Genomic DNA, 21,097 nt, shown 5'->3' with positions numbered 1-21,097 from the left:
TGTCACATAATAACTTAGCAGTTGAGCATGGAATAAGAGCTTGTAATAAATAGTAAAAAAAAACCATTGCACTAAAATTCCACAATACTCCTAACAAGGACATGTTTATCTCATAGGTCTTTATCAGTGATGAGCTGTTTGGTAACAGTTCGGAAACCAAATCCTTAAGACTTTGGCTGCAGAGCAATTTAAAATGGAAGATAACCTAAACAAATTGCAAAATGATTTAGATAAGATATCTGTATGGTGCAAAAAGTGGCAACTGACCCTGAATAAAGAAAAGTGTGAAGTTCTTCACATGAGTACTAAAAGAAATCCGCTAAATTTCGATTACTCAGTAAGTCACACAAATGTGATGGCTGTAAATTCAACTAGATACTTAGGGATTACAATTTCAAATAACCTAAATTCGAACGATCGCATAGATAATGTTGTTGGTAGAGCAAATCAAAGACTGCTTACACCATGCTTGTCCACCCTACTCTGGAGTGTTGCTGTGCAGTATGGGATCTGCATCAGGTGGGACTGACGGATGACATCGAAAAAGTACAAAGAAGGGTAGCTCGTTTTGTATTATCATGAAATTGGGGAGATAATGCCACAGACATGATACGTGAATTGGAGTGGCAATAATTAAAACAAAGGCATTTTTCGTTGAAATGGGATCTTCTCACGAAATTTCAATCACCAGTTTTCTCCTCCGATTGCGAAAACATTCTGTTGGCATGGGGAGAAATGATTAGTACAATAAAATAAGAGAAATCAGGGCTTGCACAGAAAAATTTTAGTGCTCATTTTTCCCGCGCGCCATTCAAGAGTGGAACGGTACAGTGACAGCTTGCAGGTGGTTCATTGAACCCTCTGCCAGGCATTTTATTGTGAATAGCAGATTAATCACATAGATGTAGATGTAGATGAAGCATATTAAATACCTTAAAGCAGAACTGAGCAAGCCATGGTACTGTCTTTGCTCACTGAAATGTTGTGGGTAGAAAACAGTAATGAATGTTTATCATGCCCTCTTCCATTCTCACTTTAAATATAGAGTCACTTTCTGGGGAAACTATGAAACAGCTAATAGCACTTCCATGCTACAAAAAAAGGCCATTACAATCCTGTTTGGATGCAGATCTAGAGACTCTTGCAAACCTGTTTATGATATCTGATATTCCTCCATTACCATGAGTGTATAGTATGGGATCCTTATATTCTTTAAAATAAATGTAATATGTAAGGACTGGAAAGAAAAAAAAAACTGTGATGTACGTGATCAGTTTACCAGACAAAACAAAAATTTACATATAACCCAAATCAACACATCTCTGTGCCAAAAAGGTACTTTCCACATGGGAGATAAATTTTGTAACTAACTTCCTGAAAACATAAAAAGCTGTTACTGAGGTCAAAAACTTTGGAAAATCTAAAGTCATATTTACAACATCTCTGCTTTTACTTCATTGAAAAATATTTAAATTAATGAAGTATTTTGTATAAATACATAATGTATAAAGTTTATTATTGTAACCTTAAATAAGTATGCCTAGAAATCACTTTCAGAAGTGTGCTTATTCGAGGGTGAGTCAAATGAAAACCTTAAATTTGTAATAACAAATCGAAATTTTGCGCCGTTATCCTGTAAGTTGGTAAGTGTGCTACAAACAGCATGCAGAATGGCCTGTAGGTGGCAGCTTACTGCAAATGCACACATACCGTCGCAGTATCAGTATAAAGATGGCCACCCCACTTGTGACTTGCACCAGGGAAGAACAGCGTTCTGTTATTCAGTTTTTGCGTAGTGAAGGTGTGAAACCTATTGAAATTCATTGGCAAATGAAGGTTCAGTACGGTGATGCATGTTTGTTACAGCAGCAAGTCTCTGAATGTAGTAGGAAGTTCGCAAATGGTGTGACTTCAGTCGAAGATGCTACTCTTCCAGGTCAGGCACAACGAGTTGTGACTCCACAGAACATTTCAGCAGTTGAAGCCATAGCGAAGGAAAGCCACCAAGTGACACTGAATGACATTACAGCATGTTTACAGATTAGTCATGGGTCAGCACACCACATTGTGCATGATGTGCTCCAGTGTCACAAAGTGTCTGCAAGATGGGTGCCACAACAGCTGACTCCTGAAATGAGAGAACAAAGTGTTGATGCTTGTGAAGAATTTCTTTGGCGCTTTGAACGAGAAGGTGATGACTTCCTTGCAAGAATCGTTACTGGGGACAAAACTTGGGTTCACTTCCACCAACCGGAAATGAAGAGAGCGAGCAAGGAATGGCGCCATTCCTCATCACCAAAACCAAAGAAGTTTCTAACAGAACCATCAGCAGGGATGGTTATGCTGACTCTCTTTTGGGATGAAAAAGGCGTCATTTTGGAGCATTACATGTGTAGAGGGACCACCGTCACCAGTGCATCATATACAGATCTCCTAAAAAATCATCTGCGGCCTGCAATCAAATGACAGTGATGTGGATTGCTGTCAGCAGGTGTCCTTTTGCAACATGACAATGCAAGGCCCCACACTGCCCGCACAACAGTTGCAACGATCACAAATCTGCATTTTGAGTGTTGTCCTGATCCACCATACTCACCAGACCTTGCCCCAAGTGATTTCCACATGTTTGGACCTCTCAGGGATGCAATGAGAGGAAAGAAGTTCCCGTTCTGATGAAGAGGTACGCCACGCGGTGCACGAGTGGTTGTGCGGACTACCAAAAGAATTTTTTTCTAAAGGAATTTATGCACTTTGTAAGTGCTGGAGGACTTGCATTGAGTGTAGGGGAGATTATGTTGAAAAGTGATACAGCTTTGTACCACTTCTGCACAATAAATAATATTTAAAAAAAATATTTAAGGTTTTCATTTGACTCACCCTCATGACTTGACTTGTCCAATGTCTCATGCAAAAGATAATTTTCTAAACAACAGGGCCAATAAATACAATACAGTACAATCATGACAGGCACCATGCTATTTATGGTGGTGTACCCTTGCCTTCCTCTGACCTGTGAACTGACTTACCCAGCCAGTTATAAGAGAACTACCAGCTAAAAGTGGGTCCAAATTACAGTAAGCCTTGCTTTACACACATACAACTCATTGTTAGAGGCTAAAAAAAGCAATATCTGACAAAAAATTTTGTACCAGTGTGAACCGAATCATAGACCTTTATAGTGTGACACTTGCCCATTTAGCCTTTGAGCCACACATATTAAAACTACAAAAACTAGTAAGAGTTCACATCAACCACAATTTCATTTACAAATCTCACAAATTAAATGATATACAATTTTCAGGAGTTCAAGTGGCATCAGATTAGTGAATAGACAACATATTTATGTTTCCTTTAATTTATATGTACTCATTTCTGTCTTGGCATGTGCATAAAGTGATAGGATGGTTAGCTTTTCATTTCGTTTTTGTGTACTTGGTAATTTATGGCTGATTAGGTGTTAAATTCACTGTTTAGTGTAGAGAACTGCGCTGTAACCACTCTGTGAAAAGTCAATACCCAGTCAGCAGATATAAACATCTCCAAGGGCACCTTCCATTGAATTAGGTTACAGAGCACTTACTCATATGTTGATTTCATCAACAGTCAGACTATATTATATATGAAACAGACATACTGAACTTATCACACATGCTTTACATTTATTTATTTATTTATTTTTGTGGTGATGTATTCAAATACTTATTAAAAATATTTATGTAAAAATCGAACTGATATCCTCAATATCATGAAAAGGAAAGTTTCTACTCACCATATAGCGGAGATGCTTAGTCGCAGATAGGCACAACAAAAAGACTCTCACAATTAAAGCTTTTGGCCGTTAAGGCCCACACACACACAAAACTCGTGTGTGTGAGATCTATTGTTGATGAAGGCTTTAACAGCCGAAAGCTGTAATTGTCAGAATCTTTTTGTTGTGTCTATCGGCAACTTAGCATCTCTGCTATATGATGAGTAGCAACTTTCCTTCTCATAATATTGTTACATTCTGTCCTGGATTTTCCAGTGTTTGATTTTAAATAGCATCCCCCATTTATGAGACGCACAGATAATTGAGAAAAATTAGAAGTTGATCTTATTAGCCACTTATGTTGGAACTTAAATTTCTGGATACTAATAATGCAAATAATCGGTAGCACCCTATACCTTTGCATATGAAATAAAATAATGTTTCATACATAAATAGAAATAAATAAATAATGCTTTTCCTTATGTAGCCAGTGCCCACAGTTTCATGAATTTAAATAATTTAGGAGTATGGAAGACCATTAATCGAGTAGCAAACATGTTGAGTCATCGACAGGCACACACAAAAAAAGGAGAAGGAAAACTTTGCTGAAGTTTAGAAAAAATCCTTTGATGAGCTAGAGGACGCGCGCGCGCGCGCACACACACACACACACACACACACACACACACACACACACACACACACACACACTCCATAAGATATTGTTACTGTGCAACTCCATCTACACACACCACATCTCCAAAATAAATAAAGCCATCTGGATCCTTCCCTGCAACATGTACTTCTCTGAACTACATGAATGTGAAATTCGGGATGGAATGTAACAATATAATGAAAAGGATAGTTGCTACTCACCATATAGCATAGATGCTGAGTCGCAGATAGGCACAACAAAAAGATTATCAAACAATTACCTTTCGGCCAACAAAGCCTTTGTCGGCGCACACTCCGCAAACGCAACTCACACACACATGACCACAGCCTCTGGTGGCTAGGGTCAGACTGCCTCTGACTGTAGCTACCAGAGACTGTGGTCATATGTGTGTGCGTGAGTTGCGTATGCTTGAGTGTATATGTGTTTGTATTGTCTAATTCTGATAAAAACTTGGCCAAAAGGTAACTGTGTGACAGTCTTTTTGTTGTGCAAGTCTGTGACTCAGCATCTCCACTATATGGTAATAGCAACTATCCTTTTCATTATACTACTACATAGATGGAGTTAGTCTTACAACACATCCTTCATTTCCATAACCCTCCTGGCCTCGATCTCCATTAACCCACTGTTCCCACATCCTCTAACCAATAGTTTCCTTACTATATTTCGTAAATGTAAAATGAATTACTGTGCTGTAAACCACAGTATAATAACTTAAGAAAAAGAGCAAAGGTTCTGTTGTATATACTGTAAGTTCAAGGACGAAAATGATAAATCATGTTTCAAACAATGGAAACTCCAGGTTGGAATATCAACAGTATAAGGAAATGAACATCAACAAAAGCAAAATGAGAATAATGGAATGTATTTAAATTAAATCAGGTGATGCTGCAGGAATTAGATTAGGAAATGAGTCGCTTAAAGTAGTAAATGAGTTTTGCTATTTGGGGAGCAAAATAACTGATGATGGTCGAAGTAGAGAGGATATAAAATGTGGACTGACAATGGCAAGGAAAGCATTTCTGAAGAAGAGAAATTTGTTAACATTGAGTGTAGATTTAAGTGTGAGGAAGTATTTGTATGGAGTGTAGCCATGTATGGAAGTGAAACGTGGATGATAAATAGTTGAGACAAGAAGAGAATAGAAGCTTTCGAAATGTGGTGCTACAGAAGAATGCTGAAGATTAGATGGGTAGATCACGTAACTAATGAGGAGGTATTGAATAGGATTGGAGAGAAGAGAAATTTGTGGCACAACTTGACTAGAAGAAGGGATCGGTTGGTAGGGCATATTCTGGGGCATCAAGGGATCACCAATTTAGTATTGGAGGGCAGTGTGGAAGGGTAAAAATCATAGAGGGAGAGCAAGAGAAGAATACACTAAACATATTCAGAAAGATGTAGGTTGCAGTAGGTACTGGGAGATGAAGAAGCTTGCTCAGGATAGAGTAGCATGGAGAGCTGCATCAAACCAGTCTTGGGACTGAAGACCACAACAACAACAAAGGAAATGATAGATTGCTACTTTTAACTTTCGGCCAAAGCCTTCTTCAGAAATGAAAACAAACACACACGCACATATATATATATATATATAATGCAGGGAAATATTCCACATGGGAAAAATATATCTAAAAACAAAGATGATGTGACTTACCAAATGAAAGCGCTGGCAGGTTGATAGACACACAAACAAACACAAACATACACACAAAATTCAAGCTTTCACAACCATCAGTTGCTTCATCAGGAAAGAGGGAAGGAGAGGGAAAGACGAAAGAATGTGGGTTTTAAGGGAGAGAGTAAGGAGTCATTCCAATCCCGGGAGCAGAAAGACTTACCTTAGGGGGACAAAAGGACAGGTATACACTCTCGCGCACACACACACACACACACACACACACACACACACACACACACACACACACACACACACACACACACACACACGTATCCATCTGCACATACACAGACACAAGCAGACATTTGTAAAGGCTGCCCAAACTCTTTGCCTTTACATGTGACTTACCAAACAAAAGCGCTGGCAGATCAATAGACACACAAACATACACACAAAATTCTAGCTTTCGCAACCAACGGTTGCTTCGTCAGGAAAGAAGGAAGGAGAGGGAAAGACGAAAGGATGTGGGTTTTAAGGGAGAGGGTAAGGAGTCATTCCAGTCCCGGGAGCGGAAAGACTTACCTAAGGGGAAAAAAGGACGGGTATACACTCGCACACACACACACACATATCCATCCACACATATACAGACACAAGCAGACATATTCAAAGACAAAGAGTTTGGGCAGAGATGTCAGTCGAGGCGGAAGTGCAGAGGCAAAGATGTTGTTGAATGACAGGTGAGGTATGAGTGGCGGCAACTTGAAATTAGCGGAGATTGAGGCCTGGTGGGTAACGGGAAGAGAGGATATATTGAAGAGCAAGTTCCCATCTCCGGAGTTCGGATAGGTTGGTGTTAGTGGGAAGTATCCAGATAACCCGGACGGTGTAACACTGTGCCAAGATGTGCTGGCCGTGCACCAAGACATGTTTAGCCACAGGGTGATCCTCATTACCAACAAACACTGTCTGCCTGTGCCCATTCATTCGAATGGACAGTTTGTTGCTGGTCATTCCCACATAGAATGCATCACAGTGTAGGCAGATCAGTTGGTAAATCATGTGGGTGATTTCACACGTGGCTCTGCCTTTGTTCGTGTACACCTTCCGGGTTACAGGACTGGAGTAGGTGGTGGTGGGAGGGTGCATGGGACAGGTTTTACACCGGGGGCGGTTACAAGGGTAGGAGCCAGAGGGTAGGGAAGGTGGTTTGGGGATTTCATAGGGATGAACTAACAGGTTACGAAGGTTAGGTGGACGGCGGAAAGACACTATTGGTGGAGTGGGGAGGCTTTCATGAAGGATGGATCTCATTTCAGGGCAGGATTTGAGGAAGTCGTATCCCTGCTGGAGAGCCACATTCAGAGTCTGGTCCAGTCCCGGAAAGTATCCTGTCACAAGTGGGGCACTTTTGTGGTTCTTCTGTGGGAGGTTCTGGGTTTGAGGGGATGAGGAAGTGGCTCTGGTTATTTGCTTCTGTACCAGGTCGGGAGGGTAGTTGCGGGATGCAAAAGCTATTGTCAGGTTGTTGGTGTAATGGTTCAGGGATTCTGGACCTTGGTGCACATCGTTGTCTTCCAACCCAAGTCCAACATAGCCCTGCTGTAACCAACACCTTTTCTTCTTTTTTCACACCAGATCTCCAGTTACTTTCAAGTTCACCTTAATCTCTCCCCATATATTTTTATTTTCATTTTCATTTCAGCCTCATGTTACACTTTCCACCTTCTAATACCATGTCACCCTCACAACACCCCCACAACGACTCCATTAAGTTTTATTTACATTCCCTCCGCAAACATGCCTTCGCCCAAACTAGATTACGCTCCCATATTCTATTTTCTCAGGCTTGTCTGACATTTGGCATTACCCCCGAAGGCCTCACACTTAAAGTTCCCATCTCTGGCTGCAACCCTTCTTTCCATCAGTCCCTATACCAGTTCCAAACTGAACAATCCATTGCCCTCACCCACCTAATCCTTCACCTACACATCAACTCACCCAATGAATACACCCGTCAACTCCTATCTTTAATAAAAGTCCTCAATCTTTCCTCTCCCACATCCACACCGGCTGTTCAGAGCATCCTCCTATAGGCTAACCGCAAATTAGAACAGCATGCCACCCTCCACCTCAAAAAACTATCTAATCTCCTGGTTTCCCACCTCCGGAAAGGCAACTCACTCACCCTTCACAACCTTTCCAGTAAACCTCCTCTCATTGCACACAAACCCAGTCTCTCCCATCTACTCAATCTCCCACTTCCAGCTCCACTCCCTCCCAAACCTCAAAATTCCAATCAACACAATCTGGAACCACAACACCCTAATTCAGTAGTTAAACTTTCCTCCAAACCTCTCTCCCAATCCGAAACCTCTGTCCTATCCAAAGGCGTCACCTTCAGCCCCACTCCCAGATTCAACCAAACAGCCCTTGTCAAAGATTTACTGTCCTACACTCGTACTCTCTGCTGTAAATATCACTTTGCCACAAAGAAAAATGATCCTAATCCTACTCCTAATGATCCAACTCCCCAAGACACTATCCAAATTGAACCCTGCCTGGAACAGTTCTGTCCTCCGTCACAGTGTGACCCACCTCCTCTTCCTCAAACTCACCCTCTCCAAACCTTCCAGGAATTTCTGACTTCCAGCCTTGCATCTCAATCCTTCTTAAAAAAACCTTAATCCTACTCCCAACATCACCACTGCTGATGCCCAGGCTACCCGTGATCTGAAGGCTGACCGATCCATTGTCATTCTTCCGGCGGACAAGGGTTCCACGACCGTGGTACTTGATCGTTGGGAGTATGTGGCTGAGGGACTGCGTCAGCTTTCAGACGACACCACATACAAAGTTTGCTAAGGGAATCCCATTCCCGATGTCCAGGCGGAGCTGCAAGGAATCCTCAGAACCTTAGGCCCCCTGCAAAACCTTTTTCCTGACTCCATCAACCTCCTGACCCCACCGACACCCCGCACCCCTACCTTCTACCTTCTTCCTAAAATTCACAAACCCAATCATCCTGGCCACCCCATTGTAGCTGGTTACCAAGCCCCCACAGAACGTATCTCTGCCTATGTAGATCAACACCTTCAACCCATTACATGCAGTCTCCCATCCTTCATCAAAGACACCAACCACTTTCTCGAACGCCTGGAATCCTTACCCAATCTGTTACCCCCGGAAACCATCCTTGTAACCATTGATGCCACTTCCTTATACACAAATATTCCGCACGTCCAGGGCCCTGCTGCGATGGAGCTCTTCCTTTCACGCCGATCACCTGCCACCCTACCTAAAACCTCTTTCCTCATTACCTTAGCCAGCTTCATCCTGACCCACAACTTCTTCACTTTTGAAGGCCAGACATACCAACAATTAAAGGGAACAGCCATGGGTACCAGGATGGCCCCCTCATACGCCAACCTATTCATGGGTCGCTTAGAGGAATCCTTCTTGGTTACCCAGGCCTGCCAACCCAAAGTTTGGTACATATTTATTGATGACATCTTCATGATCTGGACTCACAGTGAAGAAGAACTCCAGAATTTCCTCTCCAACCTCAACTCCTTTGGTTCCACCAGATTCACCTGGTCCTACTCCAAATCCCACGCCACTTTCCTTGATGTTGACCTCCATCTGTCCAATGGCCAGCTTCACACGTCCATCCACATCAAACCCACCAACAAGCAACAGTACCTCCATTATGACAGCTGCCACCCATTCCACATCAAACGGTCCGTTCCCTACAGCCTAGGTCTTCGTGGCAAACGAATCTGCTCCAGTCCAGAATCCCTGAACCATTACACCAACAACCTGACAATAGCTTTTGCATCCCGCAACTACCCTCCCGACCTGGTACAGAAGCAAATAACCAGAGCCACTTCCTCATCCCCTCAAACCCAGAACCTCCCACAGAAGAACCACAAAAGTGCCCCACTTGTGACAGGATACTTTCCGGGACTGGACCAGACTCTGAATGTGGCTCTCCAGCAGGGATACGACTTCCTCAAATCCTGCCCTGAAATGAGATCCATCCTTCATGAAAGCCTCCCCACTCCACCAATAGTGTCTTTCCGCCGTCCACCTAACCTTCGTAACCTGTTAGTTCATCCCTATGAAATCCCCAAACCACCTTCCCTACCCTCTGGCTCCTACCCTTGTAACCGCCCCCGGTGTAAAACCTGTCCCATGCACCCTCCCACCACCACCTACTCCAGTCCTGTAACCCGGAAAGTGTACACGATCAAAGGCAGAGCCACGTGTGAAATCACCCACATGATTTACCAACTGATCTGCCTACACTGTGATGCATTCTATGTGGGAATGACCAGCAACAAACTGTCCATTCGCATGAATGGACACAGGCAGACAGTGTTTGTTGGTAATGAGGATCACCCTGTGGCTAAACATGCCTTGGTGCACGGCCAGCACATCTTGGCACAGTGTTACACCATCCGGGTTATCTGGATACTTCCCACTAACACCAACCTATCCGAACTCTGGAGATGGGAACTTGCTCTTCAATATATCCTCTCGTCCCGTTACCCACCAGGCCTCAATCTCCGCTAATTTCAAGTTGCCGCCACTCATACCTCACCTGTCATTCAACAACATCTTTGCCTCTGCACTTCCGCCTCGACTGACATCTCTGCCCAAACTCTTTGTCTTTGAATATGTCTGCTTGTGTCTGTATATGTGTGGATGGATATGTGTGTGTGTGTGTGCGAGTGTATACCCGTCCTTTTTTCCCCCTAAGGTAAGTCTTTCCGCTCCCGGGACTGGAATGACTCCTTACCCTCTCCCTTAAAACCCACATCCTTTCGTCTTTCCCTCTCCTTCCCTCTTTCCTGACGAAGCAACCGTTGGTTGCAAAAGCTAGAATTTTTTGTGTATGTTTGTGTTTGTTTGTGTGTCTATTGACCTGCCAGCACTTTCGTATGGTAAGTCACATCATCTTTGTTTTTAGATATATTTTTCCCACGTGGAATGTTTCCCTCTGTTATTTCCCACAAGCAAGCTCAGCTCACACACATGACCACCATCTGTGGCAGTGTGGACCAGAATGCTAACAATTTAGCTTTCAGCCTAAGCCCTCTTCAGAAAAGAAAATGCATACATATTCACACAAGCAAGAACACCTCACACACACATGACTGGTAGCTCGGACTGGAATGCAGCTGTCACATGGAATGAAAGCAGTGATCTGTTGGGGGCAAGGGAGGGGAAGGGGAAGGGTGAGGGATAGTAAGGTACACGTGGGGAGAGAGAAAAGTGCTGTCTGTTGGAGCATGCAGGGACTACATGGAGGCATGAAGGTTGGCAGCACAGCTTTCGGATCTGAGTTGCCAGAGTTGGCGCTCATGTATGCATGAAGTGTGCTTGCTTGTATGAATGAATGTGTGTATGTTTTCTTTTCTGAAGACGGCTTTGGATGAAAGTTAACTTGTAACCAACTTTTTGTTGTGTCTGTCTGCAATTCAGTGCATCTCTTCACTATGATTCATAATGTATCCTTTACCTAATATTGTAAATCATGATTTGTATGACCTAAGAATGCGATGTCTAGATGAAAGAGTAATTTTGAAGTATGGAACAGGATATACAAAAGTTGTGCTAGGAAGATGTAAGTACATACTACTGTAACATCTGACATGTAAATTACAAAGATCTGATAAGATAAGGGAACACAGTCTGTCAATAAATGTAGTATGATAACTAAAACAAAAAAATAAATAAATTCTTGCCATTTTTTTGTAGCACTTTTAAGTAATTCATATTGCCCGCAAGTAGTTTCCCATCTAGTGATGGTTCTATTATGAGAATAGTGATAGTTAGGAAGGGATAGTTAGGAAGGTGAACGGAATATTTTTAGCTCATCGTCCAGCACTCAACCAAGTTAAAATGCATAGCTGGCTGTGTTCTACAAGACACTATAAAAACTTTTCACACTTAAATTCTAGATCGCATATCTGTTTTCAGTGAGGATGCATTACTTCTTTTTACAGTCTGATTCACTCCTGCTCTGTTCAGATAATAATGAAATCATCAGAATAAAACTTTTCCATTACTGCTTAGTGCTGCTGCTCACAGTGAAGTATTAAGACAGCACCAGCCCTAATGGTGCTTCAGCCTTTGTTGTCAGGCAGCTTTGTACTTGTGCTATTCTTTTGACAGCTAAATATTATTGGACCAGAAATCACATACCTACCATCAGCAGCCAGTCACTTTCAATATAACAAAATAAAAATACAAAACTAAATGCTATTAAATAAAATTTGACTCTCAAGTCTACTTTGCCCTCAATAGCTCATAACCTGTTCCTTGACGATGGAAGTAGGGAGGCTGGAAATGGACTTCTACATAGTTTGGACATAGTAAGGTGCACCAAATGGTTGTAAACCATGGAACAGTTTAAGTCCTCAAGATCAAGCAGAAAATTCTGGTTTCCACTACGAAAACTGAGGAACAGGAATCAGCTTGCATGTGAAACTAATCTGCGCATCATGAAACGTGGTTGCAGATCACCCTTACAAGTGTGTGTGTGTGTGTGTGTGTGTGTGTGTGTGTGTGTGAGAGAGAGAGAGAGAGAGAGAGAGAGAGAGAGAGAGAATGAGAATTTTTTTTACTTCGGCCACTGTCTCATGCCTCTTAGTTACCACAATTAAACTCAAAAAAGTACATTTCGTATGTAATTAATCACTGTAATGTATTTACTCTACTTTGATTTAGAATGTTCCTATTTGAGGTTAAAATGGGTTCAAAACTTGCTAAATGATTAAAAATTTACTAATGTAAAAATGTCATGAATAAGAAAAATATTTTTGTCTGAAACCAATCTAAATCATACTTACATTCGTGTAAGAAGGACTGATGAACAAGGTTATCCTGTATATGGTGGATGGCCAGTCCTTAGCTTTTGAAATTGAAAATTTGACAGACATCTAAGTTATTTGTGTTGTTTTGCTAACACAACACTATTGTATGTTTGTTAAAGGGTGTCATATTTGTAATAATCATCCTTATTTTATTTCCACTGTGTTTGTGAACATAAAGTAGTACTGTTACATTTTTAACTGTTCCTTTAGTCTCAGCTAGTTTGGAACCCAATCCTTTTTGCTTTCCTCATTCCATCCCTTCTTCATGGAATATCTCATGGAGCTCTCTCGATTCACAACTCCTCTGAAATGTTATCATTCTCCTTAACAGATACTTATTTTCTTCCTTGATCTCAATACTTTTGCTTCATCATATAATCTGTGAATATGCTATGTTTAATTCACTCATTATGCTTTATGAATTTATGCCTCTAGCACTGTGACGATTGTGTTTGTTGATAGTCGATCTTAGAGGATAATGAGTCTGATCATGTTACATTGTCTTTGCAGCACAAAGTGGAAATGCAGTCAGTGCTACTCAGACAACTGGAAACAGAACAAGGGAGAAGTCAGACATTGCCTGATCCACAACTACAAGCTACTCTTGTATTGGAGTTGGACAACTCAAGAAAAGGTATTCTTCAATGCCCATCTTTTAGTGGCAAGAAAAATATATCTTTATGTATTCTCATATTTATTACATTTATTAAAATCAGGTTCCTTGCATAATTTGACATTTAACTATCAAAGTTATAATATTTTGCTTATGGTGTTATGTTTTGACCTTGTTAAATTTTTAACTGTCCTCAACTAACGATATGTACACACGTACAAAATTAAACATATTTTGTTCACATCCCAATTATTTTTTTACCAAACATGGAATCAGACTGATGATTGTGGATTGTATATCTTTATGTATTCTCATATTTATTACATTTATTAAAATCAGGTACCTTGCATAATTTGACATTTAACTATTAAAGTTAACATATTTTGCTTATGGTTTTATGATTTGACCTTGTTAAATTTTTAACTGTCCTCAACTAATGATATGTACGCATGCTGTACAAAATTAAACATATTTTGTTCACATCCCAATTTTTTTTTTTTCCAAACATGGAATCAGACTGATAATTGTGGATTGAGACATAGACCATCATCTTCCTTTCCTTATCAGTTCGCAACTTAGTAACTTGTATGTCTTTACTAGTCACCAAAATGCTTCAAGATTAATACAATAAACTTGTATTCAGGAGTAGCCAGTGTTAAAAAAAAACCCTCTGCTGTATACTGTAAGCTTAGAATCTTGGCCATTAGTCCACTGTTACTACTAAGTCATTACTTATATATTTTGTTTTTCCAGATACAGATTTCAGATGACTCTTCCCTTCTTATCAGCTTGTCTACTTGTTACTCTTTCTTTGTTGCTCTGTATTGTTCCCTTCCTTATGATGAAATTTGAAAGGCTAGGGATTCAGCAAGGCTATTGTGGAAGAGGGTAGAGGGCACATAATGAATGACTGTATCCATAGAGGTTGAATATCAAGTGATTCACTCTATAATTTTTTAAGGAAAGCTTTTATTGCTTAATTTGATAATATGAGAATTTGATTCTTTTGCTAAATGAAATAAAATTCTTGTATAATGTATTGCCTCTTTGCTAACAAAACACATTTCAGTCTTCTAACATAAGGTTTGTTATTGTAGAGCAAAAAAACTGAACGTCATACTGTGGAAGACCCAGGTGCAAAACCTGCCCAATCCACCCACCCAGCACTTCCTATTCCAGTCCTCTCACAGGTTTATTGTACCCCATTGGGGGCCGGACCACCTGTGAAAGCAGCTGTGTCATTTACTAGCTCTGCTGCAAGTATTGCACAGTTTTTTATATTGGTGTGACTACCAACCAGCTGTCCACCAGGATGAAAGGCCACTGCCAAACTGTGTCCAAAAGCAAAGTAGACCAACCTTTGGCACAACATGCAGCTGAACACAACACACATGATTTCAATGGCTGCTTCACTACCCGAGCCATCTGGATCCTTCCCTGTAACACCAGCTTTTCTGAACTGCACAGATGGGAGTTATCCTTAGAACACATTCTCTGCTCCCATAATTATAACGGCCTCGACCTACAGTAACATACTGCCCCACACCCTCCACCCAACAGTTTCCATCCCCTCTGTCCTGTTATCTCCTCCCCATTCTCATCCCCCACCTTGTTTATTTGCAGCCCTCTGCCATTGCATTTACCTGTCTTTCCCCGCTTCTCTCCTTTTTTGCTCCTTTATCCCACGTCCCTGCCCCACAATATCCTGACACTGTGCCTGTTGGCAGCCTAGTCCCTGCAGACTCCACCAGACAGTGTTCATCTCTCTCCCCACCCATAGACTACTATCCCTTTTCCTTCCCCTTCTCCACCCCCACCCCCTCCTCCTCCTCCTCCTCCTCCTCTAGATTGCTGCTTGTGTCCTACTTCATGCTGCATTTTGGCCAGAGATGCTGGAGTTGGCAGTTTTGTGTGTGTGTGTGTGTGTGTGTGCGCGCGCGCGCACACGCGCGCGTGTGTGTGCGTGCGTGCGTTTTACTGACATAGGCTGTGGCCAAAAGCTGTATGTGGATGTCTTTTAATTGTGCCTGCCTGCAACTTGACATGTCTTCTTTACAGTATGTAGCAATCTTTGATTTGAACATTGTACGGAATTACTTAAAAAATTAAATGGATTCATATCTCTTTGGACAATAAACATCTTCTCCTATTACAGTCTTGTATGTAAATTTATGGCTTATCTGAAACCAAGTCATAAGTCTTTCAGCACATCAAAGCTAGGTTGCTCAATTCAATCTCAAATTTTATTAAAGTAGCTTTCATTTCATTAAAATTCTTCGATTTCCTTATGTGATCAAGACTTCCAGTTATTGTAGTATTACAAGAGTGTAAATAGATTTTGGTTGGAAGGAGGGGGGCTATGCAGGGTGCAGGCAGTTGGGACAAATTCAGCCAGCCAGCTGAAAAAAAAAATCCTTTACAAACGAACTGTGGAAATCCAGGATCCATTTACCTTGAGGCTTAGTGGTCAGAGCATCTGCATAGTAAGCAGGAGACCTACATTTGAATCCTGGTCCAACACAAATTTTCAACTTTTCCTACTGATGTACTTCAATGCCCACTATGCAGCTAAATGTCATTCATTCCTTTGTATCTTGATGTATGATGGCTGCAGGGTCAAAATTGTGTATGTTCTTTCAGACGTGTCCTAAAGAACAGATACCACATATATGAAAAGTTCATTTGGGGAGCCATCACAATAAATTATTGAGGATCACAAAGTAGTACTAACAAGAAGTGATACCCACAATGGATTTTGTGGACACCATGCATCTATCTCAAAAATTAAGAGTATAATAAGATGGATATGTAGATCTCTAAAAACAATTAAGGTAGGGTCAGGATGAAATGTGAAGCTTCAGTATATAGAACCACTGTGTGGGCAAAAGGGTGAGAAAAGGCAGAGCATGTAAGGACAAGTGGAGAGTGAGGCTGGGAAACTTTCAGGAGCTAGGGATGTGTTGGAATGATAGACTTTACCTATACAATTTGTAGGAAGTGGTTGTAGGGGTCCTCATGACAGGTTATGAAGTTGCCATTGAAGGTGTTACTACACTATATCCAGCAGCATGCTCTATAGTTGAGAAGTAAAATTTCCTTTTTCCCTAACTTGAGGCCACAGTTTGGTTGTGGCTCATCGTACAGTTGGAGAGCTACCTTTTCCCACATATTCCTAGTTTCATTCTCTGTTATCCAACTCTCCCCCTACCCTTTGCTCCTCCCCTTCCATAACCTTCACCTCTTTCATGTTAATCTGATTCACTCCATCGAAGAGATTTATTCGCTCTTATCATAGTGCAGCATGGGAGAGTCTAGCACATTATGTTCAAATTGATTATGGAACATCTTAATAACCAAGGGAGTCTCAAAAAAAAAAAAAAAAAAAAGGCATTCCAGCTGAGTATGCAGTGTTCTCATTTGTGCATCAAGTTTTAGAGTTCTTCAACAATAAAATGTCACCAGTGGGAATATTTTGCAACTTCTCTAAAGCATTCAACTGTGTGAATCACAAAATTGTATATATAGACACACACACACACACACACACACACACACACACACACACACACACACACACTGAACACCATAGCTTAAGTGAAAAAGCAGAGTTTGACTAGAATCATGTGTAAGTGACAGGGAGCAATGATGGAATATGCTTACATGGTGTGTGTGGTCCAGATCTGCTAAAAAGGTGACCTCAAGCTTAAATGGAATATGCAACCTAATAACTGACTGCATGAAACCTAAGTCACTCAATAAACTATATAAAGCGGGGGACTTTGCTGATTCCTGAAGACCGACTCAAGAACACAGTGAGAAGCTTAGGTATACCTTTGATTAATGCCACCACTTATTAAGCAATTCCTGTGGATCTAGAAGACTTAAATCCTGAAAGAGATTCCTGAATGAAGAACTTAACGAACTTCCAAATGTCTGCCATGCACTACACACAGTGCCCAATTACGAGGACTTGAGATGGAAGATTTGGAGAAGTCTGAACCAGATCAGAATTGGTGTAGCACTAGTCAAGGCAAAAATGTTCATCTGGGCCCTTATAGATGTAGTTGATGACAGTTGTGATTGTGGAAAATATTAGGATATGGAATATGTCCTAGCCTGTCCTAACTGTTCCACTAAATTGGCATTGAATTATGGCAGGAAGGCAAGAAAGCAATGGATGTGGTCCTTATTTAGACTTCAGTACTTTGATCTCCACACATGAAAAAGTAAAATAAGACAGGAAAGAGGGGAGGTAGTCATAAACAAGTCAGATGGAAAGCCAGCATCTTCTGACTGTGGCATCATGACTTGCAGGGTGCGCAGGGCTCCATGCTGAGTTCCTTACTTTTTGTTATCTTTATAAATGTTCTTATCTGTACAAGCCAAAAAGAAGGCACATTTCACTCTTTTTGCTGATGACATAACAATTCTGATTGAAAGTTATAGAAAGAATAAACAGAACCCACAAGCCAGTCAATACACATTAATATAACACTAACAAGAGAAATCTTAGCCAGACAAAAATACCACATATGTACCAGCAGTCTGCATGGGAAAACTGTCAAACAGTATGAAAAATGTACTAAAAAATATTCCCATAAAACTAGCATTCAGTACTACCAACAACCTAAACACGGAACTCCACTCTGGAAGAATCAAAATACCAGAATATGCTATACAGGCATATAGAAGATTGCAAATGACAATTGTAACAACTTTTAAAATTGGACTAACAGGACGAAATTTTAACATTAGAATTAGAAAACATACTAGTTATAGTCATACCAATAAATCGAGCATCTTCATGCAGTTAAAAAAACCAAAACCATAAAGTCAACAAAATCGAAACCACACTTCAAATCTACACATATACCAAAAGGACTTGTGATGAACATATTAAATGAACAGACACTTCAGGCATAAATATCACCTAGAAAATTTTATTAACATTCTGAGTGGATAAAAAATAAACAACCAAAGATTACACAAACAACTAAATTATATGTTTCTCGTACACTACCGCTGGCTAGTTGTAAGCACTTTGTAAACATACTGCATCATTGATAATGGTGAACTTGCTATCGAATTACTATGTTACTTTATTTTACCATCATAAAAACAGTGGCAATTGACAAAAGAATTCATCAACAACACAATAGGTATATCATACACAGCTAGACATGTATAGTTAACTCCATATACAAGTATTGCAAATGTAAATTAAATTTACTAACTAATATTCTCAGGTGTGCTTGGCAATGACAGTACTGCCAAAATAGGCATATTGTACAAAATATAATAACTATCAGCATTGACAGTAAGCCTGTTACTCTTCACATTGTTCATTGAATTGTGGAAAAGCTGTAAAAATGGGTAGCTTGGGACACTTTCGTACTACACTGCCTAATGCTTGCACTGCCTGTAATATTCTTGCCATTGGCTTGTTTGAGGTATTAGTTGTTGCAGCTCCTTCATGACTGAAAACAAAACAAACCCTAATCTAGTTACAAAAATGTTCCAAGTCTAGTTTGTGTGTATCACAAGTCCTGAGTGATTGCCACTTTTGTAAAAGGGGAATTACACACAATCTATCGAGGACTTTTCCCAGTTTATTTGCAACAGGATATAGTTCAACATAGTGCAGGCTAACATAAGTCCATATTTCAAAGCAAAGTCCAGTCCGCACTCTTTCAAAATTCCATCTACAACAATTAGAGTTCGTAGAGTAACACAGTTGCCAAACTCGTAACACACTTGATTTACACTCCACTGCTCTTATCACAACTGATTCAGATTAACCCTAGGGCAGCATATATAGTGTGTTCTAGCATGTTCCATGAGAGGGCGCTCCTTATGGCGGATGCCTTCTGAGTAGTGGCGGCATGGCAGCTGACGGTAATATTGTGCTGCCTACCTGGTTTCCCTGGTAATGTCAGTTGGTGCCACACTACATATGTTATTAACATAATACATGTTCAATAATACTGCATTACGCCCAATAATTATGTCCATAGAAATTCAGTCATAAAGTCATATCTGTTCCCAACAGTGAATACTGTAGCCAAAACATATGACATAATTCCACATCCAAGCAAAGCTTTGATCCAGGGAACACAAAATGAATAAATGAAATTAAAAAACTATTTTCTCTCTCTCTCTCTCTCTCGCTCTCTCTCTCTCTCTCTCTCTCTCGCTGTGTGTGTGTGTGTGTGTGTGTGTGTGTGTGTGTGTGTGTGTGTGTGTACTTGCTCAGAAGCTGAATTACTGTGTTTAGCACCTCCTTTATGTGATTACTACTACTGCTACTAATCATCATTTCCCTTGATGACAAGCAGATGGCTTTTTTGATACCATTAATTGTGCATTACCATAATTAATTGTAAGCATCTGAAGATGACAGCATCATAGCCAATATATGCAGACAAATCATATAAATTATGATCACTTATTATGAATACAATTTATGTACCAAATTTCTATTTTAAAATAACCAAAATTGGTCTTAAAATCACATCGTTGCTTTCCCATAATTATAAGAGAAATTGTAGGTGACAAGAAACTGTGATGGGTTTTTCAATAGTGTACTGTGTGACACAATCACTTTGATTAAATATCGAGGCATAACGTTGAAAAGTGATAAGAAATGGAATGGCCATGTAAGGACTTTAGTAGGGAAGGTGTATGGCCATCTTCAGTTTATTGTAAGAATTATTGGAAAATGTGATTCATCTGTAAAGAAGACCATATATAGAACACTAATGTGGCACATTCTTGAGTACCGCTGGAGTGTTTGGGAATCCCCCCAGATTGTATTAAAGGAAGACATCGAAGCAATTCAGATGTGAGCAGTTATATTCGTTACTGGTAGGTTCGATCAGCACATGGGAGAGTTATGGAGATGCTTTGTGAACTCAAATGTGAGTCCATGGAGGAAAGACGACGTTCTTTCCATGAAACACTGTTAAGAAAATTTTCAACAATATACATTTTGCATAAGGGCCACAAAGATATGATAAGAGAAATTACAGCATGTATGGAAGCATATAGGCAGTCGTTTCTCCCTCACTCTATTTGCGAGTCGAACAGGAAAGGAAATGACCAGTAATGGTACAAGATATCCTCCACCATGCACCATATGGTGGCTTGTGGAGTATGAGTGTTGATGTAGATGTCTAAAATGGGAAGCTAATATAGCAATTTGCTTTGTATAAAGATTTCTCTTTTATATATTTTTATTGCTGAACTCATTGTTACTGAAATTTATGTATTCCAGAACATGAAACAGCTCTGAAGAAATTTAATGACATTGATGTGCATTGTAAGCAAGTAAAGAGACAACTTCATGAAATTAAGACTGTAAGCTACAACAGAGCCCAAGAAGAAATCCGTGAGGTTAAAGCTAGATATAATGATATAGATAAAAAAATACGTAAATTAACATTTGCAATCCAGTCATCAGGAAGGTAGGTTGTGTTCACAATGCCTGCTTCTAATCTAGTACTGTGTTTCACTGATTTTAAAATTTTCATTATGAAACAAATAGTTTAAAAGGTTGGTA

At 40.3% G+C, this 21,097-nt stretch overlaps 1 protein-coding gene across 1 annotated transcript in view; it reads left to right on the top strand.

Moving 5' to 3' along the window:
- The window catches only part of LOC126235852 (structural maintenance of chromosomes protein 4-like), a 329,466-nt gene that overhangs the window by 222,688 nt on the left and 85,681 nt on the right, over positions 1 to 21,097 (top strand). The window contains exons 14-15 of the mRNA XM_049944717.1: positions 13,437 to 13,560; positions 20,813 to 21,002. Coding sequence (XP_049800674.1) covers positions 13,437 to 13,560; positions 20,813 to 21,002 — 314 coding nt within the window. The remainder of the gene's footprint in view (positions 1 to 13,436; positions 13,561 to 20,812; positions 21,003 to 21,097) is intronic.

This window comes from Schistocerca nitens, chromosome 2, assembly GCF_023898315.1.
Source record: "Schistocerca nitens isolate TAMUIC-IGC-003100 chromosome 2, iqSchNite1.1, whole genome shotgun sequence".
NCBI lineage: Eukaryota > Metazoa > Arthropoda > Insecta > Orthoptera > Acrididae > Schistocerca > Schistocerca nitens.
Note: the sequence above shows the minus strand (reverse complement) of the source record. Positions and strands in the feature narration are given on the sequence as shown.